Source organism: Amblyomma mixtum, chromosome 2 (genome assembly GCF_055824585.1).
Source record: "Amblyomma mixtum isolate Tamu chromosome 2, ASM5582458v1, whole genome shotgun sequence".
NCBI lineage: Eukaryota > Metazoa > Arthropoda > Arachnida > Ixodida > Ixodidae > Amblyomma > Amblyomma mixtum.
In genome coordinates this window covers 14,090,745-14,113,198 of record NC_143013.1, presented here as the reverse complement: position 1 = coordinate 14,113,198, position 22,454 = coordinate 14,090,745, and the positions used below count along the sequence as shown (strand labels likewise).

Genomic DNA, 22,454 nt, shown 5'->3' with positions numbered 1-22,454 from the left:
GGAATCAGCTTAAAGGGCTATTGGGATGTCCACTAAACCACAGAGTTCGTAAGGCGCCTTTCCTTTCCTCCAAATCAACGCAGTCCCCTCTCTTACTGCCTGGGACCTGCTGCGCCCCTCCGTGGCTACCGCTGGGACCACGCCGACTTCGCAATAAAACAGCTTTGTGTGCATGCTGCACATTTTGCACCCTCTCCATACCGCGCGTACAAATTGCGGCAGCATATGGTAAACGGCATGTATGGTCCCCGTTTTTAAGCATGAAATGCTTTTAGCTCCCGTTGTCGGCAGTGTGGTGACGTCACGCCGAGACCGAGAGCCAACATCCGGGCACTGAATTCCACTCATCCGGGCACTGAAACGAGAGCATCCGGGTACCCTACGAGATTTAACGAGACTCTCTAAGCCCTCCTACAGGACCGGCATACAAGCGCCGGTAGCTTCGCGCTGAACGGGTGGTGGCGTTCCGTGTTCCACTCCTAAAGGCGAAGCTTTAGCGTCATTAATTAGCAGTTTATTAGTGTTTAGTGTTTAGTCATTAATCAGTAATTAGTCACTATTTAGTAATTTGTCATTACTTCGCCATCAATTATGTGTGACATAATCCAGTGGTGACGTCACCACTGTCACATAGTCAAAGTGGTACAAATAACAGAGGAATGAAAACAACCATTACAACAGAAACAGAAACTGGATACAGCTGACGAGGCAGGGGGGAAGGGATTCCCCAGACACTCACAGGAAACGATTGCGTCCACATGGACCAGTGCACACTATGTGTGGTGAACACTAGAGCCATTTCAAGATTTTGACTAGTACCATCTACAACCAAAATATGCGTTATGCCCGAAAACATTTCATGCTTACTCTACTCTCGGTTACGGGAGAGGCAGAGTTTTTTTACTTTTTGACAGACCTGTCTTTCTCTCTCCCTCTTTTGAATAGCCATGGAAGAAAAATGGCAGGCCTAATTCTAACTTGGTTTGGTTTGGTTTATGGGGTTTAACGTCCCAAAGCGACTCAGGCTATGAGAGACGCCGGTAGTGAAGGGCTCCGGAAATTTCGACCACCTGGGGTTCTTTAACGTGCACTGACATCGCACAGTACACGTGCCGAATTAGTGACTAATTACTAATTAACTGCTGATTAATGACGCTTAAGCTTCGCCTTGAGTGGAACGCGACAGCGTGTTGGCGACAGCGTGTTGTAGCGCTGCCAGGCAGTCCACGCCACCACCCGTTCAGCGCGATGTCTTGCCCTTTGAACACAACGCTTTTTGAGGAAAGGAAATTAGGCAGTAATTCTCTGTCACCTCGGTGGACACCTGAACCGCACTGTACAGGAAGGAAGGAACACCACCACTACCGGTTCCGCGGGATGCCTTGCTGAGAAAGGAAATGGCGCAGTAATTCTTTTATCTCTGTACGCCACCGCGTTTGATGCCTTGCCCTTTGAAAGCAAGGCTTTTTGAGGAAAGGAAATGGCACAATAATTCTTTTTATCTCGAGAATTTTGCCTGCATAGAAATTCGACCGCCGCGGCCGGGATCGAAAGCGCGTCTTTCGGGTCAGGGCCACCATGGTGGGCCTAATTCTAACTTCGTGCCAATTATTGGAAAATAATTAAAAACTTGAGTACATGTTCGATTTGTTTCAGATAACTTTGAGCCTACACTATTTTATTCATTCAAATAGGAGGATATTCCATTCAGTATTTGAAATTTCCTAATGTTCCCAGGCCCTTAATCTAAACATGTTCGTACAATACTTTGCTACGTCATGTTGCATTCACGTGGCACAATGCATACAATAGTCACGCTCTAGCAACATTAGCAAGTAAGAATGCAGCAACACTCCAACAACAAACTGCCCTACTGGAGCGAGTGCACCACCAGCTTGCCTTTCTGCCCATGACATTGTCTGGGGTTGTTGTTCCACTACCAATGATACAATCGAAAATCTTTGTCCATGAACAATTTTTTCTTGCAACATTTATTATTGTCAGAGCACAAATAAGAGAATAAAAGAAAAAACTACATAAAAATGTGACAAACTTGACACTGAAACAAAAGGCAATACATAACATAGGTGAACAATACAATGAATGATATTACATCAGGCAGAGCACAAATGCAACAGCAAAAACAAGTAATAAATATAAATAAATAATTCACATTACCTTAACATAAATTGCTTTTCAAGGAAACACTAAAAATGTGATTAAAACTGAACATTTTTTTAATCATGAAAGAGTGGTTTATATGCTCACACTGTGGGCCTATGTCTAGTGTACACTTGCACAGCAAGAAACGGTAAAAAAAAAAAGCAATAGAGGAAAACATACTACTATATTCTACACAACGATGCAAATTCGAGTTGGTGCAGCATAACACTGAAGTAACCTGCACAGCGGTGCCTGTTGTGGCCTCCTAGCATACAGTCACCGAGCCAAATGGGAAGAGCGTTGATTGATAAACATGACAGCAGCCAACCATTCTGCACAGAAGCACATCTCACAAGGGGAGGGGTGTGACAGACTTGTTGTGCATGTGTCGTAAGTGCGACCACTGTGGCATCACCTGCAGGAAAAGTATCGATGACTCATTTTAGAAAAACAAGCTGCGACAGTTTGAAGGCACATGAAGGAAGCAGCCTAGATGCCCTGCTCCACATAATCATCAGTCCATTTACATCCTGTGCCAGCTATGGCCAACCTATTCGTGCAACCTTCTCTGGCCGTGTTTCTTGCGACACACGCCCACATCAGTAACGCAGTCTTTGATCAGCATGCAAATGCTGTGACATACCAGGACAAAGCCCCCAGACAAAGGCATTCATACAGATATTGCAGGAAAATATAAGTTTAATGAGCAAAGGGAGGTAGGTTGCACTAGGCTATGGCCTACATAATTAGGCTATTCTTTCATTAACTCCTACAAGTATATACCTTAGTGTCTTTCATATACCTGATGATTTAAACTAGTCATATCACATAATTACGCAGCTGCCTCTGCTAATCAAATTCTATCGCAAACTTGCATTAGATCCTTGTAATGATTAATTGTTGGGTTTAACTTCCAAAGCGACATATGCGCTATAAGGGACTCCATAATGTAGGGGTGCGGATCAATTTAGACCACCTGGGGGGTTTAACGAGCGCTGGCATAGCACAGCACGTGGGACGACTTTAGCGTTTTTCCACTGAAAAACGTCAGCTTTCGTACTTGCATAACATCGCCCATCTTTCCTCATATCGTACTTTACCTTTCTCCCATGCCAGTCATCCTACTTGCATGTGCTCACAACATTTCCTGAAAAAGCCACCCTTCACCCAGAGCAAGCTTGAAATGAGACCTTTCATCAGTCTTTTTTTGCGAGCGGAGCAGCCTTTTGTATGAGTGACCGCAATGCCAGCACCGGATCCTTCAAAATCATTAATAGGTCTCTTCGATTCGGCTCTACCTTCTGCACCAGTTCAAAGAGTGCAGCACTTTCTCATTCCTTTTGCCAGTGCAGTGCATGCACGCTGCACTTCAGTGTTCACTTTGCAAAAGTGCCAGCCTAGTGCAGCATGGGTTCCTGGCTGGCTTGCACTCTCCGACGTGGAAGTGCAGCTGCAGTGCAGCAATATGGCGGCGCCCAAGTGTGGGTCAGGGAAGCGGAGAAGATATGACACTGACAGTTCATTTTTGAAAGGAGGAGATGAGTAACTGTTTGTGACATCACAACAGCAAACTCAAGCAGTCAAGTCAAGCCCCATGGGCAGCATTTCAATGCATATCTGTAAATCGTCTGCTTGTAAACATGCAACTTTTTTTTTTTTTTTCAGTGAAATGACGATTTCTTGGGGCTGGTTCATGGAGACACTTTACAGTGATCTGCTGCTTGGAAATTCTTTATGTGGTTCGGGAATTTGGAGGCCGTTGATGTCGGTGGCACGCAGCTGGCTGCAATTTGGTGGCGACGGCAAAGCTAGCAGGCGACTAAGCCTCACTCGAGTAATTGCTAGTGCCAAGCTGCGTTTGAACTGCTTGAACTGACGCTGCACACTGGTGGTGCCACCACAGATCTTCACGGAACTCGTGCAGCGAGTGCAGCCAAATCGAAGAGACCCAATAAAGACCATGTCCAGCCATGTTATAACTCATTTTACTTTTGTTCACCCACCCTCATCTAAATGTCTGTTCTCACCTCAGAGGGCAAAAAACACCACACAGAAGAACAACACACACTAAACACTTCACACCTTTGTTTGGCATGCAAATCCGAAAAAGAAAAAAAAAGATTAAACAGTATGGCATTGGTACATGTGGTGTTAGGTGTACCAAAATTGCATGTGGGCTGTGAGATGCACCATAGCGGATGACTCTGGATTAATTCCAATTACTTGGGGCTCTCCAGCGTGCACTGTGCACATGGGCGCCTTTATATTTCACCGCCACTGCAGCTGGGATTTTATCTCAAGTACTCGGGCTCAGCAGCCAACTGCCATAGCCAAGAAGAAGAAGGTGCCCGAGATCAAGCCATTTAATTTTCACCACTGTCACAACGTCCTCATTTTCTCTCTCCTTATGGATCTGTGCTTAATTAAGGGCTGCAGTACCTCAGCACAATGCATGATCATGCTCACCACTGCGAGGGTTTCCCAGCATTTCCGGTGAGAAGGGCATTGGAGGTGGGGGGGAAAAGGCGGCGACACTGTTCGCGAGGCAGCAACTCCTCGGCCAGGGCCATGAGCTTTGTTGGATCTGACGTGCCTAGGTACCTGCAGGTGCACAGTGAAAGAAGTCGGGCCATTCACTAACTTGTTATCCTTGGAAAAACAGGTCTGTTAGCCTTTGGTCAAGGAAAAAAAAAAATCTGAACATGAATTAGACAGAACTTACATTAGGTCAGTTTAAAGCTTGAATCAGAAAATAGTGTTATATCCTCTTCAGATCCAAGGAAAAGTAGATTTTCAGTGTTAAGCCTTTGCATCCCACCGGCCACATGCATAGTCACAACGCATGACCACATCACTGATTGTACATCACAAGTGACACTACCAGATGGCATTTAATATTGCTGCCAAGTTTGCAGCTACATAATAGTTTATGGTTTTATGAAGGTTTAACGTCCCAAAGCAACTGTTCTCACCTCAAAATAAAGTACCCAATGCCCTGTCTTTCCCCAAATAAATTTACCATGATGCAAGCAGTTCTTAGTAGTTTTTGCGCTGTCATTTGATAATTCAAACTCTCGGATAATTCGAAGATTTGAACATTCTCCCCAGTCCCTTGAAGTTCAAATTAACGAGCTTTTACAGCAAGTCTTGCTTTGAGGTGCAAGACACTTGGGGGGAATAGGCAGCAGATTTATTATTAGTGGTTTATTGTAAAATACAAAAAGGTAGGAAAATATTTTTGCTGGCCGCGGCATCTGCCATCGTAGCAAGAAGCACCTGAGCTGCGGCCAGCGGAAATAAAAAGGGGCAGGGAGGGGGAAAGAAAGAGGGGAGCAGGAAGCAAGGACCGGTGTAGGGTGACACTGGGCACAGTATACAAAAAAATACATAGCTTGAAGAGCAGATTTAGACAAAGCAACCAACTTAAAAGGATGCTTGGAGCAGCCCGTTGCTCCGACGTCGAATGGCACCCAGGCTGCAGAAGCGACAGCTGCGTTTGTTTTGTGAAGAATGCTATAAAAGACATGTTGTGCAGTTGCCATCTGGATATGATGGCAACAGCCCCGCTTTCCTCACATTGCACAGAGGTAGTATGATGATTTCTGTTGCGTATCGTGGCCGCTACTCACTGTATGCAGCATGCACTGCTGCCGCCCCGAACACCACTTTACATGGTACCTCATGTCTGGCCCGTGCACATTTCTTTCCGTACATCATCCCCCCTATCCCTGCCACAATGGACTCCTCCTTAGTGTTCATGAAGCTACCTGAAGGCACTGAACTATTTTTCCTTTCCTATGATTCTATCCCGTGACTGTCTGTACCCTAATGTCGTACGCTTTTGCTCCAATGCACAGTGCTGCCTTTGACCCTGGCCGGAGAACACTTTAGTTCACTGCGCTTTTCTGCAAGCACAGAGGTAGCATTTACATGTAAAAGTATCAAACACTGCTCAGTTTTTCTTGGGTAGCACATGTGAGGAGTTTGACTGCCAAAGCATGACCTGTACTATTCCAGCCACAACTGCACTGAGCCACAGATGACCCAAGGAGAATGTGGTCCCAGTTAGACAGACACCCCTCCAAGTATAAAGCCAACATGTGAAATGTAGTAGACAGCAATGCTTGGCTGTTTGTATAGCTCGCGAACTTCTGCTCTGAACAGTGCGCGCCCCTTAGGCAGCTCTTTGTTCCCAAGTACAATATGGCTGTCCATGCCAGCCTCCCTCTACAATCCTCTTCTCACCCCTTTAATGGTACAGTGTCCTTCAGGTATCCCCAGTATGCAAAATCGTGTCCCCGATTTCATTTGAACATTTTAGGATATAATTTAGGTTGCAGAAGATAATCAAAATGTCTTTTAGTGTTCCAACTTTGGGCTGTGTGCCAAGAAATGCCCAATTTTGAGACACACTCAACATTTTTGAAGCATACAGGTAAAACAGAGTCCCTTCGTCGCTTCAATGCCGACGCATGCATGTTGGTTGCAAAGCTGCGAGCACTACGAAGTGCTTAAAAGTGCCTCAATGCCGGTGTAGACGGACACAAAGCCATCTGCTTTCCTTGACCACCGCCGTAACGTGCACTCACACTGGGCTCCCACCTCTTGGAGAGCTTCTGAAGAGGAAGGGGAAAATGCCACTTTTGGGCCTTTTTTCCCCACCCAACCTCCTTCCATTTCTGCTGAGCCCGAGGCTGCACTGTCCAATACAATGAACAAATTTTCTAATGGACATGTCTCCGGAGAATATGCACAGCTCAGACTAAAGTGATCCGTTACGTACGAAAGCAAGGTGCAACTGTACCTCTGGATGAAGGTGATGATGTCCAGGTCCTCCACCTTCTGGCGGCCAGCGTGCTTGGCCAGGGCCTCCACCGACTGCTGCATACGCTTCATCATCATCTCCTCACTGTAAGAAAAGCGGAAAAAAGATGCTTGGTTTGCCCCGACACCAACAAGTAAAAAAAAAAAAACGGTCGAGTTGGCACCAGTGAAAAACAGCACTGATAGATTAAAAATGTGTGCAAGACAAATGCTGACAGCGAACTAAAGATTTGCTTAAAAACACACGAACAAACACAGTCACCTTATAATAAAATGAACATGATAGTTGGTTTGGTTTGTGGGGTTTAACGTCCCAAAGTGCCTCAGGCTATGAGGGAGGCTGTAGCGAAGGGCTCCGGAAATTTCGACCACCTGGGGTTCTTTAATGTGCACTGACATCGCACAGTACATGGGCCTCTAGGATTTCGCCTCCATTGAAATAGGACAGCCGCGACCGGATCAAACCCACGTCTTTTGGGTGAGCAGCGGAGCACGATAACCACTGGGCCACTGCGGTGGCTAAACCGAACGTGAATGGGACCAATAGCTTGGATTGTCTGGAGAGGGAGAGAGAAAGCATTTATTTCCTGACCCTGGCTGCAGTCTCAAGTCAAGGAGCAAAAAATAATGCAAGAAATAATAAAAAGCTTAATTTTGATGGGACCAAAGCCTCAGTTCAACTGAACTGGCTGTTTGAATTAAGAGCCCACTGCTATATATGTTGTACAGCCGATAGATTAGAAAAAAAATATGAGCCTGAAGGTAAGTGTTTATACAGTGAACCAACAAATGCTGAGAAACAAAAAGATTTATTAATGTCTACAAATGGAATGGTAGTTAAACCTCAATTTTACACTCTATTGGCAATTTGCGTGCTCTATACTCAGTGACAACTTTTTCTGTCGACAGCACAAGCTGCAGAGTCTAAACACGCCCTTTCTTCCTAAGCAGCAGAATTCAGCCCACGCTTGCAGTTTTTATTTCTCTCCTAAAACGTTGTATATTGTCAGTATCTGTTAAGTAAGGCGTACTTCTAATAGAACAACTGCCACCTTTTAGAAAGTCAAGGAAAAAATGTTTCTCCATTACGAGCGCACTAGGCACATCTTGTTACAGGTAGTGTCTATAGATGGCCACCTATACCAGCGATGGAGCGAAGCTGCCCAGGAAAGAGCGATGCTCTAGGTGGTCAGCGGCACCGTCGTTACGACCCCTTCCCTTCATTGCCAAGAAAGACTGTTGCCAAGTAGCTAAAGTAATCCAATATGGAGGTGATGCGGAGGACTCTCTCCGGGCAGCCTACATAGAATCACGCTTGTTTCAAAATTTCAGGATAAACCTGTGCTTGTTTCCGAGGGTGGCAGCCTTGTGCGTAAGTCTTTCATTCTCAAGGGTATAAACGCATAAAATATCGCTGTCTTGCATTTGAAAACAAATGGCATGAAAGCAATGTGGTCCATGTGAGCTTTGGGGACTATTTAAAATTAACGGCGTCAACAATGAAGACCCTTGTACAATGGGCGAATGAAACTTTTTGCATTTTAGCACTACAGTTGAGCAATATCTGGCAACAGTCATGCTGCATCAAACAGAAAACAAACAAGAAAAGTTTGCCAGCCACGGTCGCTTGAGTTTTAACCCATAAAGCTGCACTCTTGCACGTCTTTTTCGGGCTCATAAATTGCCTTACTCACGTCATACTTTAAATATGGATACTACAGATTTCTAGTCAAGAATACAGGCAGAAAGTGAAAACAATGAGGAGACTTTCTTAGAGCAATTGATGGTGCTCTCTATTTGCTCTTAAGCAGTGGAAGGCATGTTGATGAATGCAAGGCTCTTGCGATACAATTCTTTCCAGTCCGTTCTCTTTCTTTTACCACCCACCGACAAATTCCAGTGCAAGCGAGAGTATGGGGCAATAATCAAGCGCAAAAAGAATCTGAATGAAGGGGAATTCGAATGAAATCATTACATCAGCCACCCCCCTCCTATGGGTAACAAAGCACTATGCATATCACCATACTTGTATGCATTTTAGAAGGGCAGCACACACAAAATTGTTCGTGCCTGAAATGCGACCAATATTTATGTCTGCTCAGTGATGTTTATAAATAGCTGATAGTATTCGCGAAGGGCCTTCTAGTCCAAGCAAATCACCTTGCACAGCAAGAATAAGAACTACGCTGCTGCGGTTATGCAAGTGTTTTACAAGAGTGTGAAAGTTATGATCCTATGCTCTCTCTCTACTGCTTGGACCAAAATAATTACAGGTCATGCTTTGCAACAGCAAGGTTTGAATAAGTTAGGACTAACGACTGCTTGGCTATATTTCACACCACTGCAAACACCTTTTGTGGGCTTTTGCCAACACCTTTTAATTTTCTTTAAAATTGTTTTTATTATTGTTATTAGTTCATTTTCTTCTTTATATTTATTTACTTGTTTGTTTGTTTGTCTGACTGTTATTTGTTTGCCTGGTCCATGTATGGCACAAGGCCAATGAGACTGGGCGACACACCAAGAGGTTTTAAAGCAAGCACACGGTAGCTTTCCATGACGTCAAAAGAGGCAGAGTTTGTATACGTCATCCACCTTCTGTTCGCTCATGCTGTTGTTAGTTTGGTTTGGTTAATAGAAATTTAACGTCCCGAAGCGACTCAGGCAATGGAGACACCTTAGCGAAGGGCTCGGGAAATTTTGACCACCTGGTGATCGCACTGTACACGGGCCTCCAGAATTCCGCCTTCATCGAAATTCGACCGTTGCAGCCTGGATCGAACCTGCGCCTTTCGGTGCAGCAGCCGAGCACCATAACCACTGAGCCACCACGGTGGCTTTCTGTTCGCTCATGCCACCTAGGATGATGTAATGGGAAATTCCTCTGCCACTGCTCGTGCCTTGCTGCACAGACTAAGTAACACGGCACTCATCATGGCTGTGAGGTTTCGTGCTTGCTTCCCACAAGAAATTCCTGGGTTAGAATCCAACCTGTGGAATTAACGACATGGTTCAATGTGCATAGATTCTCCTTGTGAACTGCTTTTCGGCGCTGCTGCAGCAGGATGTCAGGTTTGTGAAAATCTGTCACAAGCATGCGATATGTACAGCCTTCCTCAAAGGTAAAGAGCCTATAACTCAAGTACTATAATAGGCGGGATGATAATTTCAGATGTCAAGACAAACCAATGGCATGCATTTCAGCAAGTGTGCTGCAGCTAAAGTTCTAATAAGCTCTCTTCAAAAGACTTGCATAACATATTTTGGATCAGCACACAAAAAAAAAACAGGCTCCCTGAAGACCACATAACTCAGACTTCATTAAAAGAAAATCTTTTTAAAGAGTAGGGGGGCAAGGACAGGAGTTCCTCTCACCTTCAAGATGTTTTTAACATTTGTGGTGCACAGTGGGGCACACAGCATGGCTCAGAAGAAAAGCCTTTGGCCTCTAAGCTTTTGACAAAAGCTACACATTCACATACTTATTACTAGGGCCCGGAAATTTAGGCATTTGCCTAAACATGCCTATAAATGCCTAAACGGGGGATTTTTGCACTTGCCTGCCTTTTTGTCATTTTTTAGGAAATACTACCTATTTAACCCCACTTTTTGCCTATAAATGCCTAAATCCGGCACTACGGTCCTCGGTGCCGTTTTTCAATTTTAAGACATTCTGTCTGTGTATGTGCAATCTTCTCAACATTGTCGGAAAGAATGACAAAGTTGGAAAAGGCTGGACTCTCAACAGATGAATCGCTGAAGGTAGTGGCAGAAGTACCGCAGCACTTCGGGGACTGGAAGGAAAGGGCGCTACTGCTTCTACGAAGGTGCAGCAATTGGTAGAAAAAAATAGATGCCTAGAAACAATTTCCCAAATCAGAGACTTTCTACGCGGAGACGATACGGCCACATCACCTGAAGGCCTAACCCTTTATCAACTCTTATGTTTTAGGCTTGTGCCACTAAGTTCATGTGATGTCAAAAGAAGCCTTTTAAAGTACAAAGCTATGCTTAGCGAAAACCGAAGGAGCTTCAAGTTCTAAAACCTGAGAATGCGCTTTATTGCTTCAGTTGAGGACTGCGTACGCTCCGTGCTTGACGTACTCATCTTGTACTTATGAGTAAAGAGTATTATTCAAAGCGCCTATTTTTGCTTTATAGCGCCTATTTCAATATTTTTCAGAGCCTAGATGCCTGCCTATTTCGGGGTTCTTTAGTGCCTAAATTTCCGGGCCCTACTTATTACAAACGGCAAACAAAACACTCATGCGTACAGCCACAGTCAAAATGTTAGTTATGGAACGCAATGCAAGGGAAAAAGCATGATTTTATCACTGCCAATATGCAAACTAGAATACTAGGTGCGTGCAGCCAAACTCCGAGTGGACACTTTGCACAGTGTGCCACTAAATTTTGAAGAATGCTTGCTTGGCGTGAAGAAATTAAATTCCTCTTGCAAAATAATGCTGCATAAACTTATGATGGCGAGTGTAAAAGACCTATCACAAGGCACAAAGGGAAACTATCAGTCATCAGACAATGTGAAAAAAAAAACGGACATCTCAAAGAAACTCCGACCACCGAGAAATTCCACTGTAAGTGAACGTGCTTCACAAACTTATTTTTGCAACAACTAGCGATGTCCGCTTGACGCAACAATCAGCCATGTCTGGAGATTAAGAGTGCCTCTAGCCTCCCTGTAATCTCTCCCCAATCTTTCTCTACTTACCACTGCTCGAAGGCTTCAAATGCCCCCTCTGTCACTCTGATACCCGACAGGAATTGCTGCACTCTTTTTCGAGTATCCTTGCGACGACGTTCCAAGCTGTCGGGAGGAAGCCATGCAAGTCAGTTACTTGGGGTGAGATCAAAAAATACCTCCAGGACACTTTTGCTATTCGAGCTGAAAGCAAGAAGTGGGAATGGGCACAATATGCAATGTGGAGAACATAACTATAGACGGTTCATTTGGGTAGCAGAGTGGATTCTAATGGCACCTTCGATAAACTTACGCCCAAGTTGCCCTGAAAGCAGCGCGGTGCACAGGGGCCAACGATATAGTGGAGTCCTGTGCACATCGGTGCAACTGTCAAAGATAAAATTGCACACCGGTTTCATTTATCAAAGGTGCTATAAGAGAAAGGAAAACATAGCATGGTGCAACAGACAGTAAGGTATGTGGGGAGACAGTATTCAGAAATTCACAGAGATAGGGTAGGTGCAGCTGGCATAGGACAGGGCTGGGCTTATTGCATGTTCATGAAGAGTCATTCGTCCAGCATTGGATGTAACTGGGCTAACGATGAGAACAACGATGAAAGCAGGCCTGCTTGCAATTAGAATGAAACTTCGTCGCCACAACACCACCTTGTAGAGAAGTGTCGTGACACGTGACAGCACAAAAAGCATTGACTGCTTGCTCCAATTTAAGCCAAGCAACTTTATCTTGAACTAGGTGCGCGCAAAATTATTCAGAACTCGGTATCTGCGGCACTCATGTGATGAAAAGGGCAATATTTTGTGGCACAGCATGCAGCATCAGCACTGCATATCGGAGAAGGTGGCGATAAGCGAATGAGAAATGCTTGCAGCCTTTGGCAATGCTACATACACCATAAAATGACCGCCACTGTTACATCAGTGCATATTCCCACACAGTAAACTAAGCCAGCCCACCAAAGAAGAATTCAAAGCGCAACACAACGATTTTGCTTGCAAATCCTGCATCCATATGCCAACTGAATTGAGCCTCCACACCTCTCTCTGGTTTGCAAAGATCGTGAGAGGGAGAATAAACTTTATGAAAACACAATCCAAATGTTGCCACAGGAATGCAAAGAAGCAAGATATATTTTGCTGACGATGCGTAGAACAAAACATCACTGGTGCATTTTCAAGAGAGAGAAGAGGTGCATTGCAAGTTGGTAGACGGAACACACAGCTAGTGTCAGACTGTCACACAGAAACCCTGACCTATATCTACGGTTATGTGCTCCGCCTCGACTGGGGAGAAGACCAAGTAACAGCGTACACCAATTTTCCACCCCATGCTTGTCACTTCTTGCAGCTCTTTACCATGCCAAATCACTCAGTACTACTTTTCTATTCTTTCAGAGACAACTAATATTTCAAAGGTATCATGTTTCCGAGCCCAATGCACTTGCACTATTGCCTGGTTCGCACTGCGAAGCTCTCAAAGTGCAACATCTCCTGAACAACGCTAGAATGTCGGGAATAGACATAATACACCATGCAGCAGGATGCTGCGGTGCAGTTTATTTCCTGTTTCACATGCACAAGCCACCCCAACTGTAACGGGGGGTTTGTTACGAGGTACTGGGGCGACGGGAACGGCAACGGCAACGGCAGCAGTCTCGGATCAGGTCGGCAAAAGACACACAAGCGTTGCGCTGGCAAAAACTCTCGAGAACACTGTCACCTCGTCTTCGTCTTTTCAAATCATCCGACGCATCTTCTTCTTTATCCTTACGCAACAAACAGTCTGTCACCGCGATTATGCCGTCACGATTCAATGAAAGTAAGGGCAAGCAGCAGCGAGCATTGAGCCAGCTGAGGCCAATCAACCAAAGCGAGCTTCCCAAACCCACTGCAACATCCAATCCTCAGTTAGCCCCAGCAGTTTGGTTCTCTCGTCCTGTTAGCTACATCAGCGTCCTCTTAATTTAGCTCGAAATTCAGACTCAAACTATTCTGTGGTCCAAGCTGCCTTTCTACTCTTTCCTTCTTTTCCTCTCACAGTGCTGTTATTGGGTGCACAGAGGGCTAATAGCAGACAGGGCATTAAGGCCTTTGTTCAGCAGTGAATGCAACTCAAGCAACAATGATCAGCATGGGAATAGCTTCGAAACAGTTACTGAACGTTAAATTACCATTACTGGCATTAGCATACACTTCATTCAGGTGTAGGCATAGATGAGAAGAAAACATAACATAACAAAAAAAAAAAACTCACCGCTGTGCCTCTTGGTGCGACTGTCTACTGTGATCGGATTGCCTGGCAAGCTTTGCGAACTTGTAATCGTTCTCAAATGCATTCATCACGTCGTCGTCACTTTCTATCGATAATAGCTCCAGTGAACTGTCACTGGAGTGACAAGATGACACTTTATAATCTGCCATCCAGTGCAAAGACTCTCTGTCGTCATCTTCACCGGGCTCTTTGTTGAAGGCCGTGTGAGGTTCTCCTGTGCCACGCTTGCCAAACATCTGCTCGTACCATGGTGTGACTGAATCGCCAATGTCACTTCCTCCCTCGGCCACACTAGCATCCGAAGCCACAGGACCGGGTGGCACTGGGGAAGCACTTCCTCGCCGTTCCAAACTAGGTGACCTGTTGCGACGAGAAGGTTCCTTTTCTCCTTCATGAATGGAGTCCAGAGCGAGCCACTCTCCCCACGGTGCAGGCCAGTGGCGCTTCCAACGGTGGGGAGACTTGTAACTCTTTTTCTCTTTCCCCGCCTGGTCGCGAGGTGAACGTCTCGCACGCACCTGGCTAATTCTGGTGCTTTCGAGGACAGGCGGACACAAAGAACTGATGTCCTCCACGTCCACTGCAGTCATCGCCAGCTGTGCAGATTGTGGGGTCAAAGGCGGTGCCGATGCCCGAGTAAGCCTACTAAGTTCAAAGACAGGCAGGTGTAAAGGGCTCATCCCCTCCACATCTACCGGCACTGTCACCCGCCGTCTCGCCCCAGAAATGCCGGCAGCTCCATCATCCCCTGAACGGCACTGCTGTTTTGAAGAGCGACCAGATTGCTCAGCTTTCTCCACCCTGCTTGCACTCTGCTTGTTTAGAGATGTTGAGAGTGCCTTGGTGTCTGGTCGAGTGCTCACATGCAGTGGCGACTTTGTGGTCACTGGAGCCTTTTTACCGTCAGATGTCCTTTTGGCCAGTTTTTGTCGGGAGCCTGTCTTGACAGTCACTCTCGAACTGGCAGGCGTGAAAGACGAACTTGTTGCTGCCTTCCTATGCCCTCTGCTTTCAAGGACAAGATGCTGCAACTCCACACCTGCCATATTCTTCGGTTCTCTCGAAACGAGGCCTTCGGCTTGAGCATCATCGGGCAGATGTCGCTGCTTTGAGGCATGCTGCTCAGCCTGTTCCGAAACAGGAATCCTCATGCTCCGCTCTTTCGGGGACCTAAAGTGTGCTGCAACGACGGATTTGGTGCCACCAGAACTAGAGGTTGAAGAAGGATGCTTGTCCCAAAGAGCCTTTTTCTTTGACGGGCGGCTAGATGAGCTTGTTTCAGCTGTTCTTGAACGTGTGGCAGCCAAAAGGGGCCCCTGTTCTGCCGATGGCTTTCTCTGTGTACTGCCTTCAAGGTCAGCTTTCCTCCCCTCGGCATATGCAGCCTTTGTGCGCCGTCCAGTTAGAGCAACATCAGCGAGCGAGCCATGCGACAGGTGCTGATGCTCGGAGGCATGACCAGCTTTCCCAAGGTGCCCTTCAACATGCCTAGGAACTGCATTCCTAGAGCTCTGCTCTCCTAAAGACTTGGACAATGCTCTGGTCATTCGTACAGCACTTGCAGGCGGCAGAAGCTCAGAATGCACTGTAACCGCCTTCTGCTTAGAAGTCTTTCTGCTTGATCCTGGCTGGCGCGAACCTACTTCGAATGTCTCCATTGCCTCAGTGGTGGCCTTTTCACCTCTGCCACTTTCAAGGGCAGATTTGTCTGACTCCACACCTGTTGCCTTTGTCCGGTGCTTGGACTTTGCACTTTCAGCAGGCGCGTCGTCCAACGGGCGTCGCTGTTTAGGGTCAGGACTAGGTCTCAGCCCATCCTGTCGAATTTCCCCATGAATGGCACTTTGCACGCCCTGCTCTTTCATAAACCTCGAGCGTGTCACAGGGGTCAGTCCTCTATCACTTGGCATGGCTTCAGAACCAGAGGTTGTGGGAAGTGTCCTCCCTCGAGATCCCTCAAGTGCTAAGCATTCAGCTGCACTTTCTTTTGACTGACTGGCAAGTGCAGCAAGGACCTGGCTTGGAGCACCTGCCTTTTTGTCTTTCTTTTTGGGAGCAGAGCTACTGCCTTTCCGAGCCTTCTTTCTTTTTTTCCGCTTGAGAACCAGAGGCAGTTTTGGAGCGGCAGGGTCAGGTACTTGCTCTTCAGTCTCTGCCAGCTCAGCGGGTTGATCGCCCGCTCCACGAGGCTTCTCTTCTACTGATGCGCGCGTAGACTTGGTTGCTTTTCTGTGACTGAGAAGTGAGCTTGCTTTGTTGCCCGACGACAGCCTGCTGGAGCGTGGTGAAAGCGGCAGGGGAACAACCCTGAGACGCGCAGCACGGACAGAAAGTTTTGGAGGTGAAGGCTTGCGGGATGCTGGCCGCTCCTGTGTTTTGCCGACCTTCCCGGCCTTCTTTCTAGTTCGTGGAGGCATGGTTGTCTTTTCAACAAATGACAGTACAGTCCCTACCAGCCAGCAGAGTAATACACAAAATCAGTGGTGTCCAACTCACAACTTTCGTCAGGCCAGGAACCTACAAGAAGAAAGAAAAAAAAAATCTTCTGTTCCGTTTGTAGCACCATGACCCTGCTCGAGCCTTTCGTGCCCAAACATTGAAATCTAAATGAAAGATTACCCCCATATTATGGTATCTAATGTACCCACATTTAAGAGCAAATGCAAGAAATTTGGTAGCACTGCTATAATTTGAGACATCGGTAAGGCATGAATATGAAGCAATGGGCATTTGGTCCAATTTGTGCACCTAATCCAAGCAACATGAAAGGCTAACTTGAAGGCCTTGAACCGCCTTTATAAAAAACACTTCCCATTCTTCCTGCAAAAGCTGCCAGAAAATTAGAGAAGAACAGTTGCTGAACGATGGTTTGAAGTATCAGTCTCACATCCGTGCGCCCTTTTCTTTACACAGACTTGTGAGAGTGACAGCAAATATTTTGATGGTAAAATGCTGGCTACTGCGAAAATGATATCCAACATATGCAAGCCCCATGCAGAAGTGAACACGGGGCGTGCAAGCCGTACGTTGCAAATTCGTGGCACTAGGCGTTAAAGGTTAAGCAGCAGCATATTTATGTGACAAAGTTTGAAAGGCATCATCAATGCAATACAGCTTTCCAATGCCCGCTTGCTTGAAGCGAAGCAGACAGTCCAGTTTTTACCACGCTGTTAGAAGTGGCCTAGACCCTTCGCTGGATTTGAGGACGGGAAAGGCGCATTGCCGGCGGACATCTCAACCGCGCCCTGAGAGAAAAACCCGAACACTAGCTGGAAACACGCTTTTAGTCGGCGTTCGTTTCTGTCTCGCGGCACGATTGAAGTGTCGACTACCAAAGTGAGCCAGTTGTGCGTCTTTCCTTTACTCAAATCCAGCGGAGCGTCTAGACTGCGAATAAGGCTAGACTGGGAACATTACTGGCGGCCTAACTCTTGGTTTTGAGGGATGGAAAGGCGCAATCCTGGCTCAATTTTGTAGGTGGTCACTTGTACCACGCAGTAACAAAGCTATTATAGCTTTCAGTGTGAATTGGGCTCACCTTACGCAGCTGGAGAGAGCTCCGGAGCTAGGCTGCAGGAACCGAGTGCACGTCAGTTATAGTGAACTATACTGTCAGCGAAACGCTGGCTGGAAACGTCGTCGTTATCCTTCGTATTTCTGTAAGCCGCCTTCATGTAAGCCGCCAAACCGCCAACGCTGGAACGCTGGCAACATAGAGTAATTGTTTCATTGTTGCCGCTGGCTCTTAACGCAGTCGCTAAAAGTAGCAAAAAACATAAGGTAAAGACAAAGAACTACTTATACGCGTCATTTTAACTTGCCCATAATCTTATGCTTGGGACTATAAACTTGAAATAATTTTTGTTTTATTTTATTTTGTTTATTCAGAAAACATTGCCAACAATGGTGTCGGTTTCGAGGTATCCTTTGTTGGTGTGTGGGCACTGTGATAATAGTTTCTATTAACTAGAGGGAAAGCTGGCGGCCCTGCTCTACAAATAGTTTTCACCGACGTCATAGCGGCCGCCATCTCTGGGTACAGGAAGCGCAGCGAAAGTCCCGGCGTTTTGTTAACCCGCCCACTGCCAACCGGCTCTCGCGTACACTGTGGAACATGGAGGAAGGAAAACTCCACATCCACCGCCATCACCTCCACATCTATGTCCCAAGGACGCCCGACTACCAAGGACCACCAAGGACCACCAAGGACGCCGAATCATGCCGGGTAGATAGAGGAGGCGTCGGATTGAGTTTCGTTTTCATTGGTGTTTCATGCGCTTTGTGGTGGTGAGTAACCCACCATAATGCTGCACAATTATGCAGTAAAGCACACAGTTCTTTTGAGATCCTAAGCATCCGAAGGTGCTTCACTCGAAGTGTGCCGAGCACGGTGCCTGGCCTGAAGTCATTTACGCAGCAAGCTTGCCTGGAACCTGTACCTAGCTGTTGAAAGGTGGAAGAAGGGAACGAAGTTTTTTTTTTTTTTTTTGTGAATTTAAAACTCAGTAGTCTGCTACTACCACTCTGCACATTTCTCATAGGAGTCTCACAAGCACTATCTTTTAATAGCCAAAGTACTTTGAACAGTGCCGCACTCGTCGAGAATTGCATTTGCTTCATTTGGAATGACTGGCGTGGCCGCGCATTGAATGCAGGAACGACTTCCACTTCATGAATTAATTCACGCAAATACCCGCATGTTGCACTTGTCAGCACTAACTCGGCCGTCACTTAGAGGTACGACGGATCGAACCAAGATTCTGGCGGGCGTCGCTTTTTACGATATCTTGACGGCCGTCGCTTCTTGTGGTCAACTCCGCAAGGTGCGTCACAGGAGGAGTGCTGAGTCCTGTTTGTTTATTGGAATGATACAGCGAAAAAGCTGAAGACCGGGAGATGCCTCTGACCATGCAAACTCTTTCGGCGCAGCGGGCCGCAGGTACCTACACGCGTTTCGGCGAAGACGGCCGCGCCGAAGCCGACGGATCATGTGCAGAAACGCTAGCTGCATATGGGCCCTGCTTGGCGAGGTATACAGGGTCTGTTCTGAAAGTAGTAGGACTGATTTTTTCCTGAGCGCACGGGCGGACAAGAGGTGGTCTGCGCGTGCAGGATCGTTGAAGGGGGATATTGGGAATGCTGGGGAAAATCGGCAGTCGGCTCTCGGCCGTTGAAGAGAGGAGGTCGCTTGTACTGTGAACCCCTGTCGAAACGTCTCGTCACGCAGAATCATCGAGCGTTTACTGGATCAGTGATACGCGATCAAATTTTGAGTAAATCTACGGGCAAAGAGACTCACAACATGATTAAGGAGGCCGTGACGCTTCCATAGGTAGATCAGGTGTTTTTTTGAGTGGCACAAGCTGTTCCGAGAAGGTAAGGAAAGAGTGGAGGAAGACGACCGCTCCAGACACCCTTCGACCAGCAAGACCAACGAAAATGTGTAGCGAGTGAAACATTTACTTAACAGTGATCGTATAATGAGTATCAGAATGATTGCTGATGACGAGCATTCCTCAAACCCAAGTTTTTGAGATCGTGACAGAAAACTTATCCATGAGGAAAGCGTGCGCGAAGTTGGTGCCGGGAGTGTTGTCAGAGAAGGAAAAGGCCAACCGGTAGATTTTCTTCATCATGTGAATGAGGACCCCGATTTTTTGGCGGCAATGCTGCCTCAGCCCCCCTAGTCTCTACTTGGCCCCGCCAGACTTTTTTCTATTCCCGAGAATAAAATCGACGCCCAAGGGGAAACATCACGGACGGTTAGAGGTGGTTAACAGGCCGTGACGAGGAGCTAACAGCATTCCGGTCCAGGCGTTCCTGGAGGTGTACGAAAACTGTAAAACTCATTGGCAGCAGCGTGTAGGTACGGAAAGGTGCTACCTTGAAAAATTGTAATCGTTTGTACTATTCTCTTGAATAAATTTTGTTTAAAAAAATGAGTCCTACTACTTTCAGAACAGACTATGTATTTTGCGCGTTTAGTGTGGTGCGGCTTATGCGAGATGATTTCAGTTTGCCACATCGAATGGCAGCTGAACTGTTGCGCACCGCTGCACATCGATACATTAATGTACACTCAGTGCGAAATGGATGTTCCCTTCAGGGTTCGCTATATCCGTTTGTAAAAAAAAAAAAAAAATTCTTCACAAAAACGAGGTATCAAATATATGGTCTTCTATGCAAATTTCTAAGGGGAATAGCTATTCCTCAGTTTCGTTATAGCGAACCCATTTTTTCGTTATAGCGAGGTTCGACTGAGTAAATATAGAAGCTAAGAGTTTTATTACAGTGAAACAAACCTTGTTTATTTTTGGCAGGGAAATTTTCTTCCATCGAAGGGTTTGCTTCAATGACGAGAACATGCATAACTAGAACGAAGTTAGTAGGGGTGTAAGAATATTCTAAATTTCTTGAATACGAATCGACCACATTTGTTATTTGGCTCATATTCGATTTGAAAACCTGATATTCGAAATTTTCCAAATATTCTTCGGAGATTGAACACACTGTGCAGACTTTAAAAAATGCGACCGCGGCAAAACCCTAATACCTGAGCTAAAGACGAAAACACTACAAAGAATCCACAGGTAGGCTTATCAACACACCACACTTGATGAAGACAAGATGGCCGGTCACCGCCTTCTGACAATATGACAACGCGAAAAAGCAGTTTTTTGTTTGACCCTGACATGAGGTGTCTCGTATATTCTTGACACCCACATCCGCGACACTAATTATGTCGCCTACACAGCTATTCTAGCGTCAGCTCTGCCATCTCGTTTCAGTCAAACGCAACTGCAGCTTCAGAAGTGGGCAGAGCCGAGGTGTCACCAGCAGGGCAAGCAACCACTGAAGCCTGTGCACCTCTGACTTGCGCATAATGGAAGACGTGATGACGATCAGAATTAAGGCACCCGCCGCTAGGCCAAAAAATAGCATGGCCACGTAGTTTGTTTCTGAGCTTTGTCGCAACCCGCAGTGACTGCAGCTATTGACTGCGCTACTGCCTGCTGTCCAATCCCAACTGCTTGGCGCTCGTTGTTTGCCTCTGTTGAAATTGCGCATACCTACGACGGGGCATAGGCCATAGTTCGGTGCATATGCTAACAACAGGTGGTTTACTGCTGCTTAGTTATGTCCAACGGCATTGGATAGATGGCTGAGGAAGCTGGGAAGTGTTATAATATATATGGATTACATAGTAAAACTCGCACATTGGTTTCAGGCATGCCTCTTGATGTTGGCACCGAAAGAGAGATCTAAACAGTACGCGAGAGCCCTAATCGAGAGAGCAGAATCTCCAAATAAAACTGCCCTGGAACCAATGTGAAAGTTTCTCCATTTAGAGACAGTGGCGTGTGGCTGGTCATTTCATTTTCTTTTTAGATGCAGCTCCGCTGTCCGGGCACTGATGTGTGTTCCTGTCGCTTACGTCCATGTTGCACTTATGGCACGCCAAAACTGTGCGGTTTGCATGGGCTGTTGGTGCGGTGGGGCCTCCCGACAAAGCTTCAAAGCATTTTCGGCAATTTTTTTTTTTTTTCAGGGGTGCGAGGAATTTGGTAACTACTACTGGTCCCTTCAAGTCTGAATTAACGAGTTGCAACTTGACAGGTTACAAACTGTTACAATTATGAAGTTATGAACATATATGCTACATATAGGACTACTTCGAAAGGGACACAACCAGACCTTCGAGACATAAACACAGTCATAGCATCAGGCCAATATTTGCCCGCACGAATCTCTAAAAATATTCATTCTTCCCAAAAACAATATCCAAATGGAATTCTCTGCCTCATGATTCACCTCTCCTGCCTTCAACCATTTGAGAACCTACATATCTGAGTGTATGGTTGGAAATGTTGATCATTCAGGAGCAGTGCATAGTGTGCTTTGTTGTCTATATGCCTGTGTTTGGGGCATGTACATTCACATAGTGTATTTGCGTTGTAACCTTGCTTATTTTTATTATATTTTCTTGTCGTGATTTCTAACTTCACCATTGTTGCTGATCCTAAGGCATTGTATTTACTAACAAATGTATGCACCCTCTCCTGCTTGGACCGATTCGGTCTGCAGTATTCTGTAAATAAAATTAAAATAAATATGCGCACATCTTAAAAAAATTTCGTTAGTTTCAACTACAGTTTCGGAGGCCACACACTACTTTGAAAGAAACTGACTATATTTGCCTAGTTGGCTCAATTTCTTAGGCATGTACTTTTTTTTTTTGAGGGATCTACAGCAAGCAAGTTGTACTTACAGATGGCATCGGTCTAAAATTGTGAAGGGTACTCGCATCAAAGTGCACCAATGCTTTACCATGCGGAATTTAATAAACATACTGCAACTATGTGCGAGCATTTCGGTGCTGCATTTCTGTACCAACATACGGTGTCTGGGCTACCACACTCAACAGCCCCGACTCAAGCAGACTTGAATGCCAAGCCCTGTTCCATTTACTTTTGAT

General features: G+C 46.1%; 1 protein-coding gene and 1 long non-coding RNA gene across 5 annotated transcripts in view; one reads left to right on the top strand and one right to left on the bottom strand.

Annotated features, from left to right (window-relative positions):
• The window catches only part of LOC149358480 (uncharacterized), a 5,290-nt gene extending 1,156 nt beyond the window's left edge, over nucleotides 1-4,134 (top strand). The window contains exon 2 of the long non-coding RNA XR_016288686.1: nucleotides 3,829-4,134. This is a non-coding gene — a long non-coding RNA (uncharacterized LOC149358480). The remainder of the gene's footprint in view (nucleotides 1-3,828) is intronic.
• The window catches only part of LOC149358479 (uncharacterized), a 30,306-nt gene extending 12,455 nt beyond the window's left edge, over nucleotides 1-17,851 (bottom strand). The window contains exons 1-6 of one of the 4 annotated variants that reach the window (XM_089570551.1): nucleotides 17,517-17,849; nucleotides 13,961-16,495; nucleotides 11,717-11,812; nucleotides 6,968-7,072; nucleotides 4,630-4,764; nucleotides 1,891-2,578 (exon numbers count right to left, since the gene is read on the bottom strand). In XM_089570551.1, the coding sequence (XP_089426677.1) occupies nucleotides 2,575-2,578; nucleotides 4,630-4,764; nucleotides 6,968-7,072; nucleotides 11,717-11,812; nucleotides 13,961-16,395 (2,775 nt within the window). In that variant the 5' untranslated portion in view covers nucleotides 16,396-16,495; nucleotides 17,517-17,849 and the 3' untranslated portion in view covers nucleotides 1,891-2,574. Of the gene's footprint in view, nucleotides 1-1,890; nucleotides 2,579-4,625; nucleotides 4,765-6,967; nucleotides 7,073-11,716; nucleotides 11,813-13,960; nucleotides 16,496-17,516 lie in introns of those variants that run through there. The other 3 variants (XR_016288684.1, XM_089570552.1, XR_016288685.1) reach the window with 3 other exon arrangements.
• Between the last annotated feature and the right edge of the window lie 4,603 nt (nucleotides 17,852-22,454).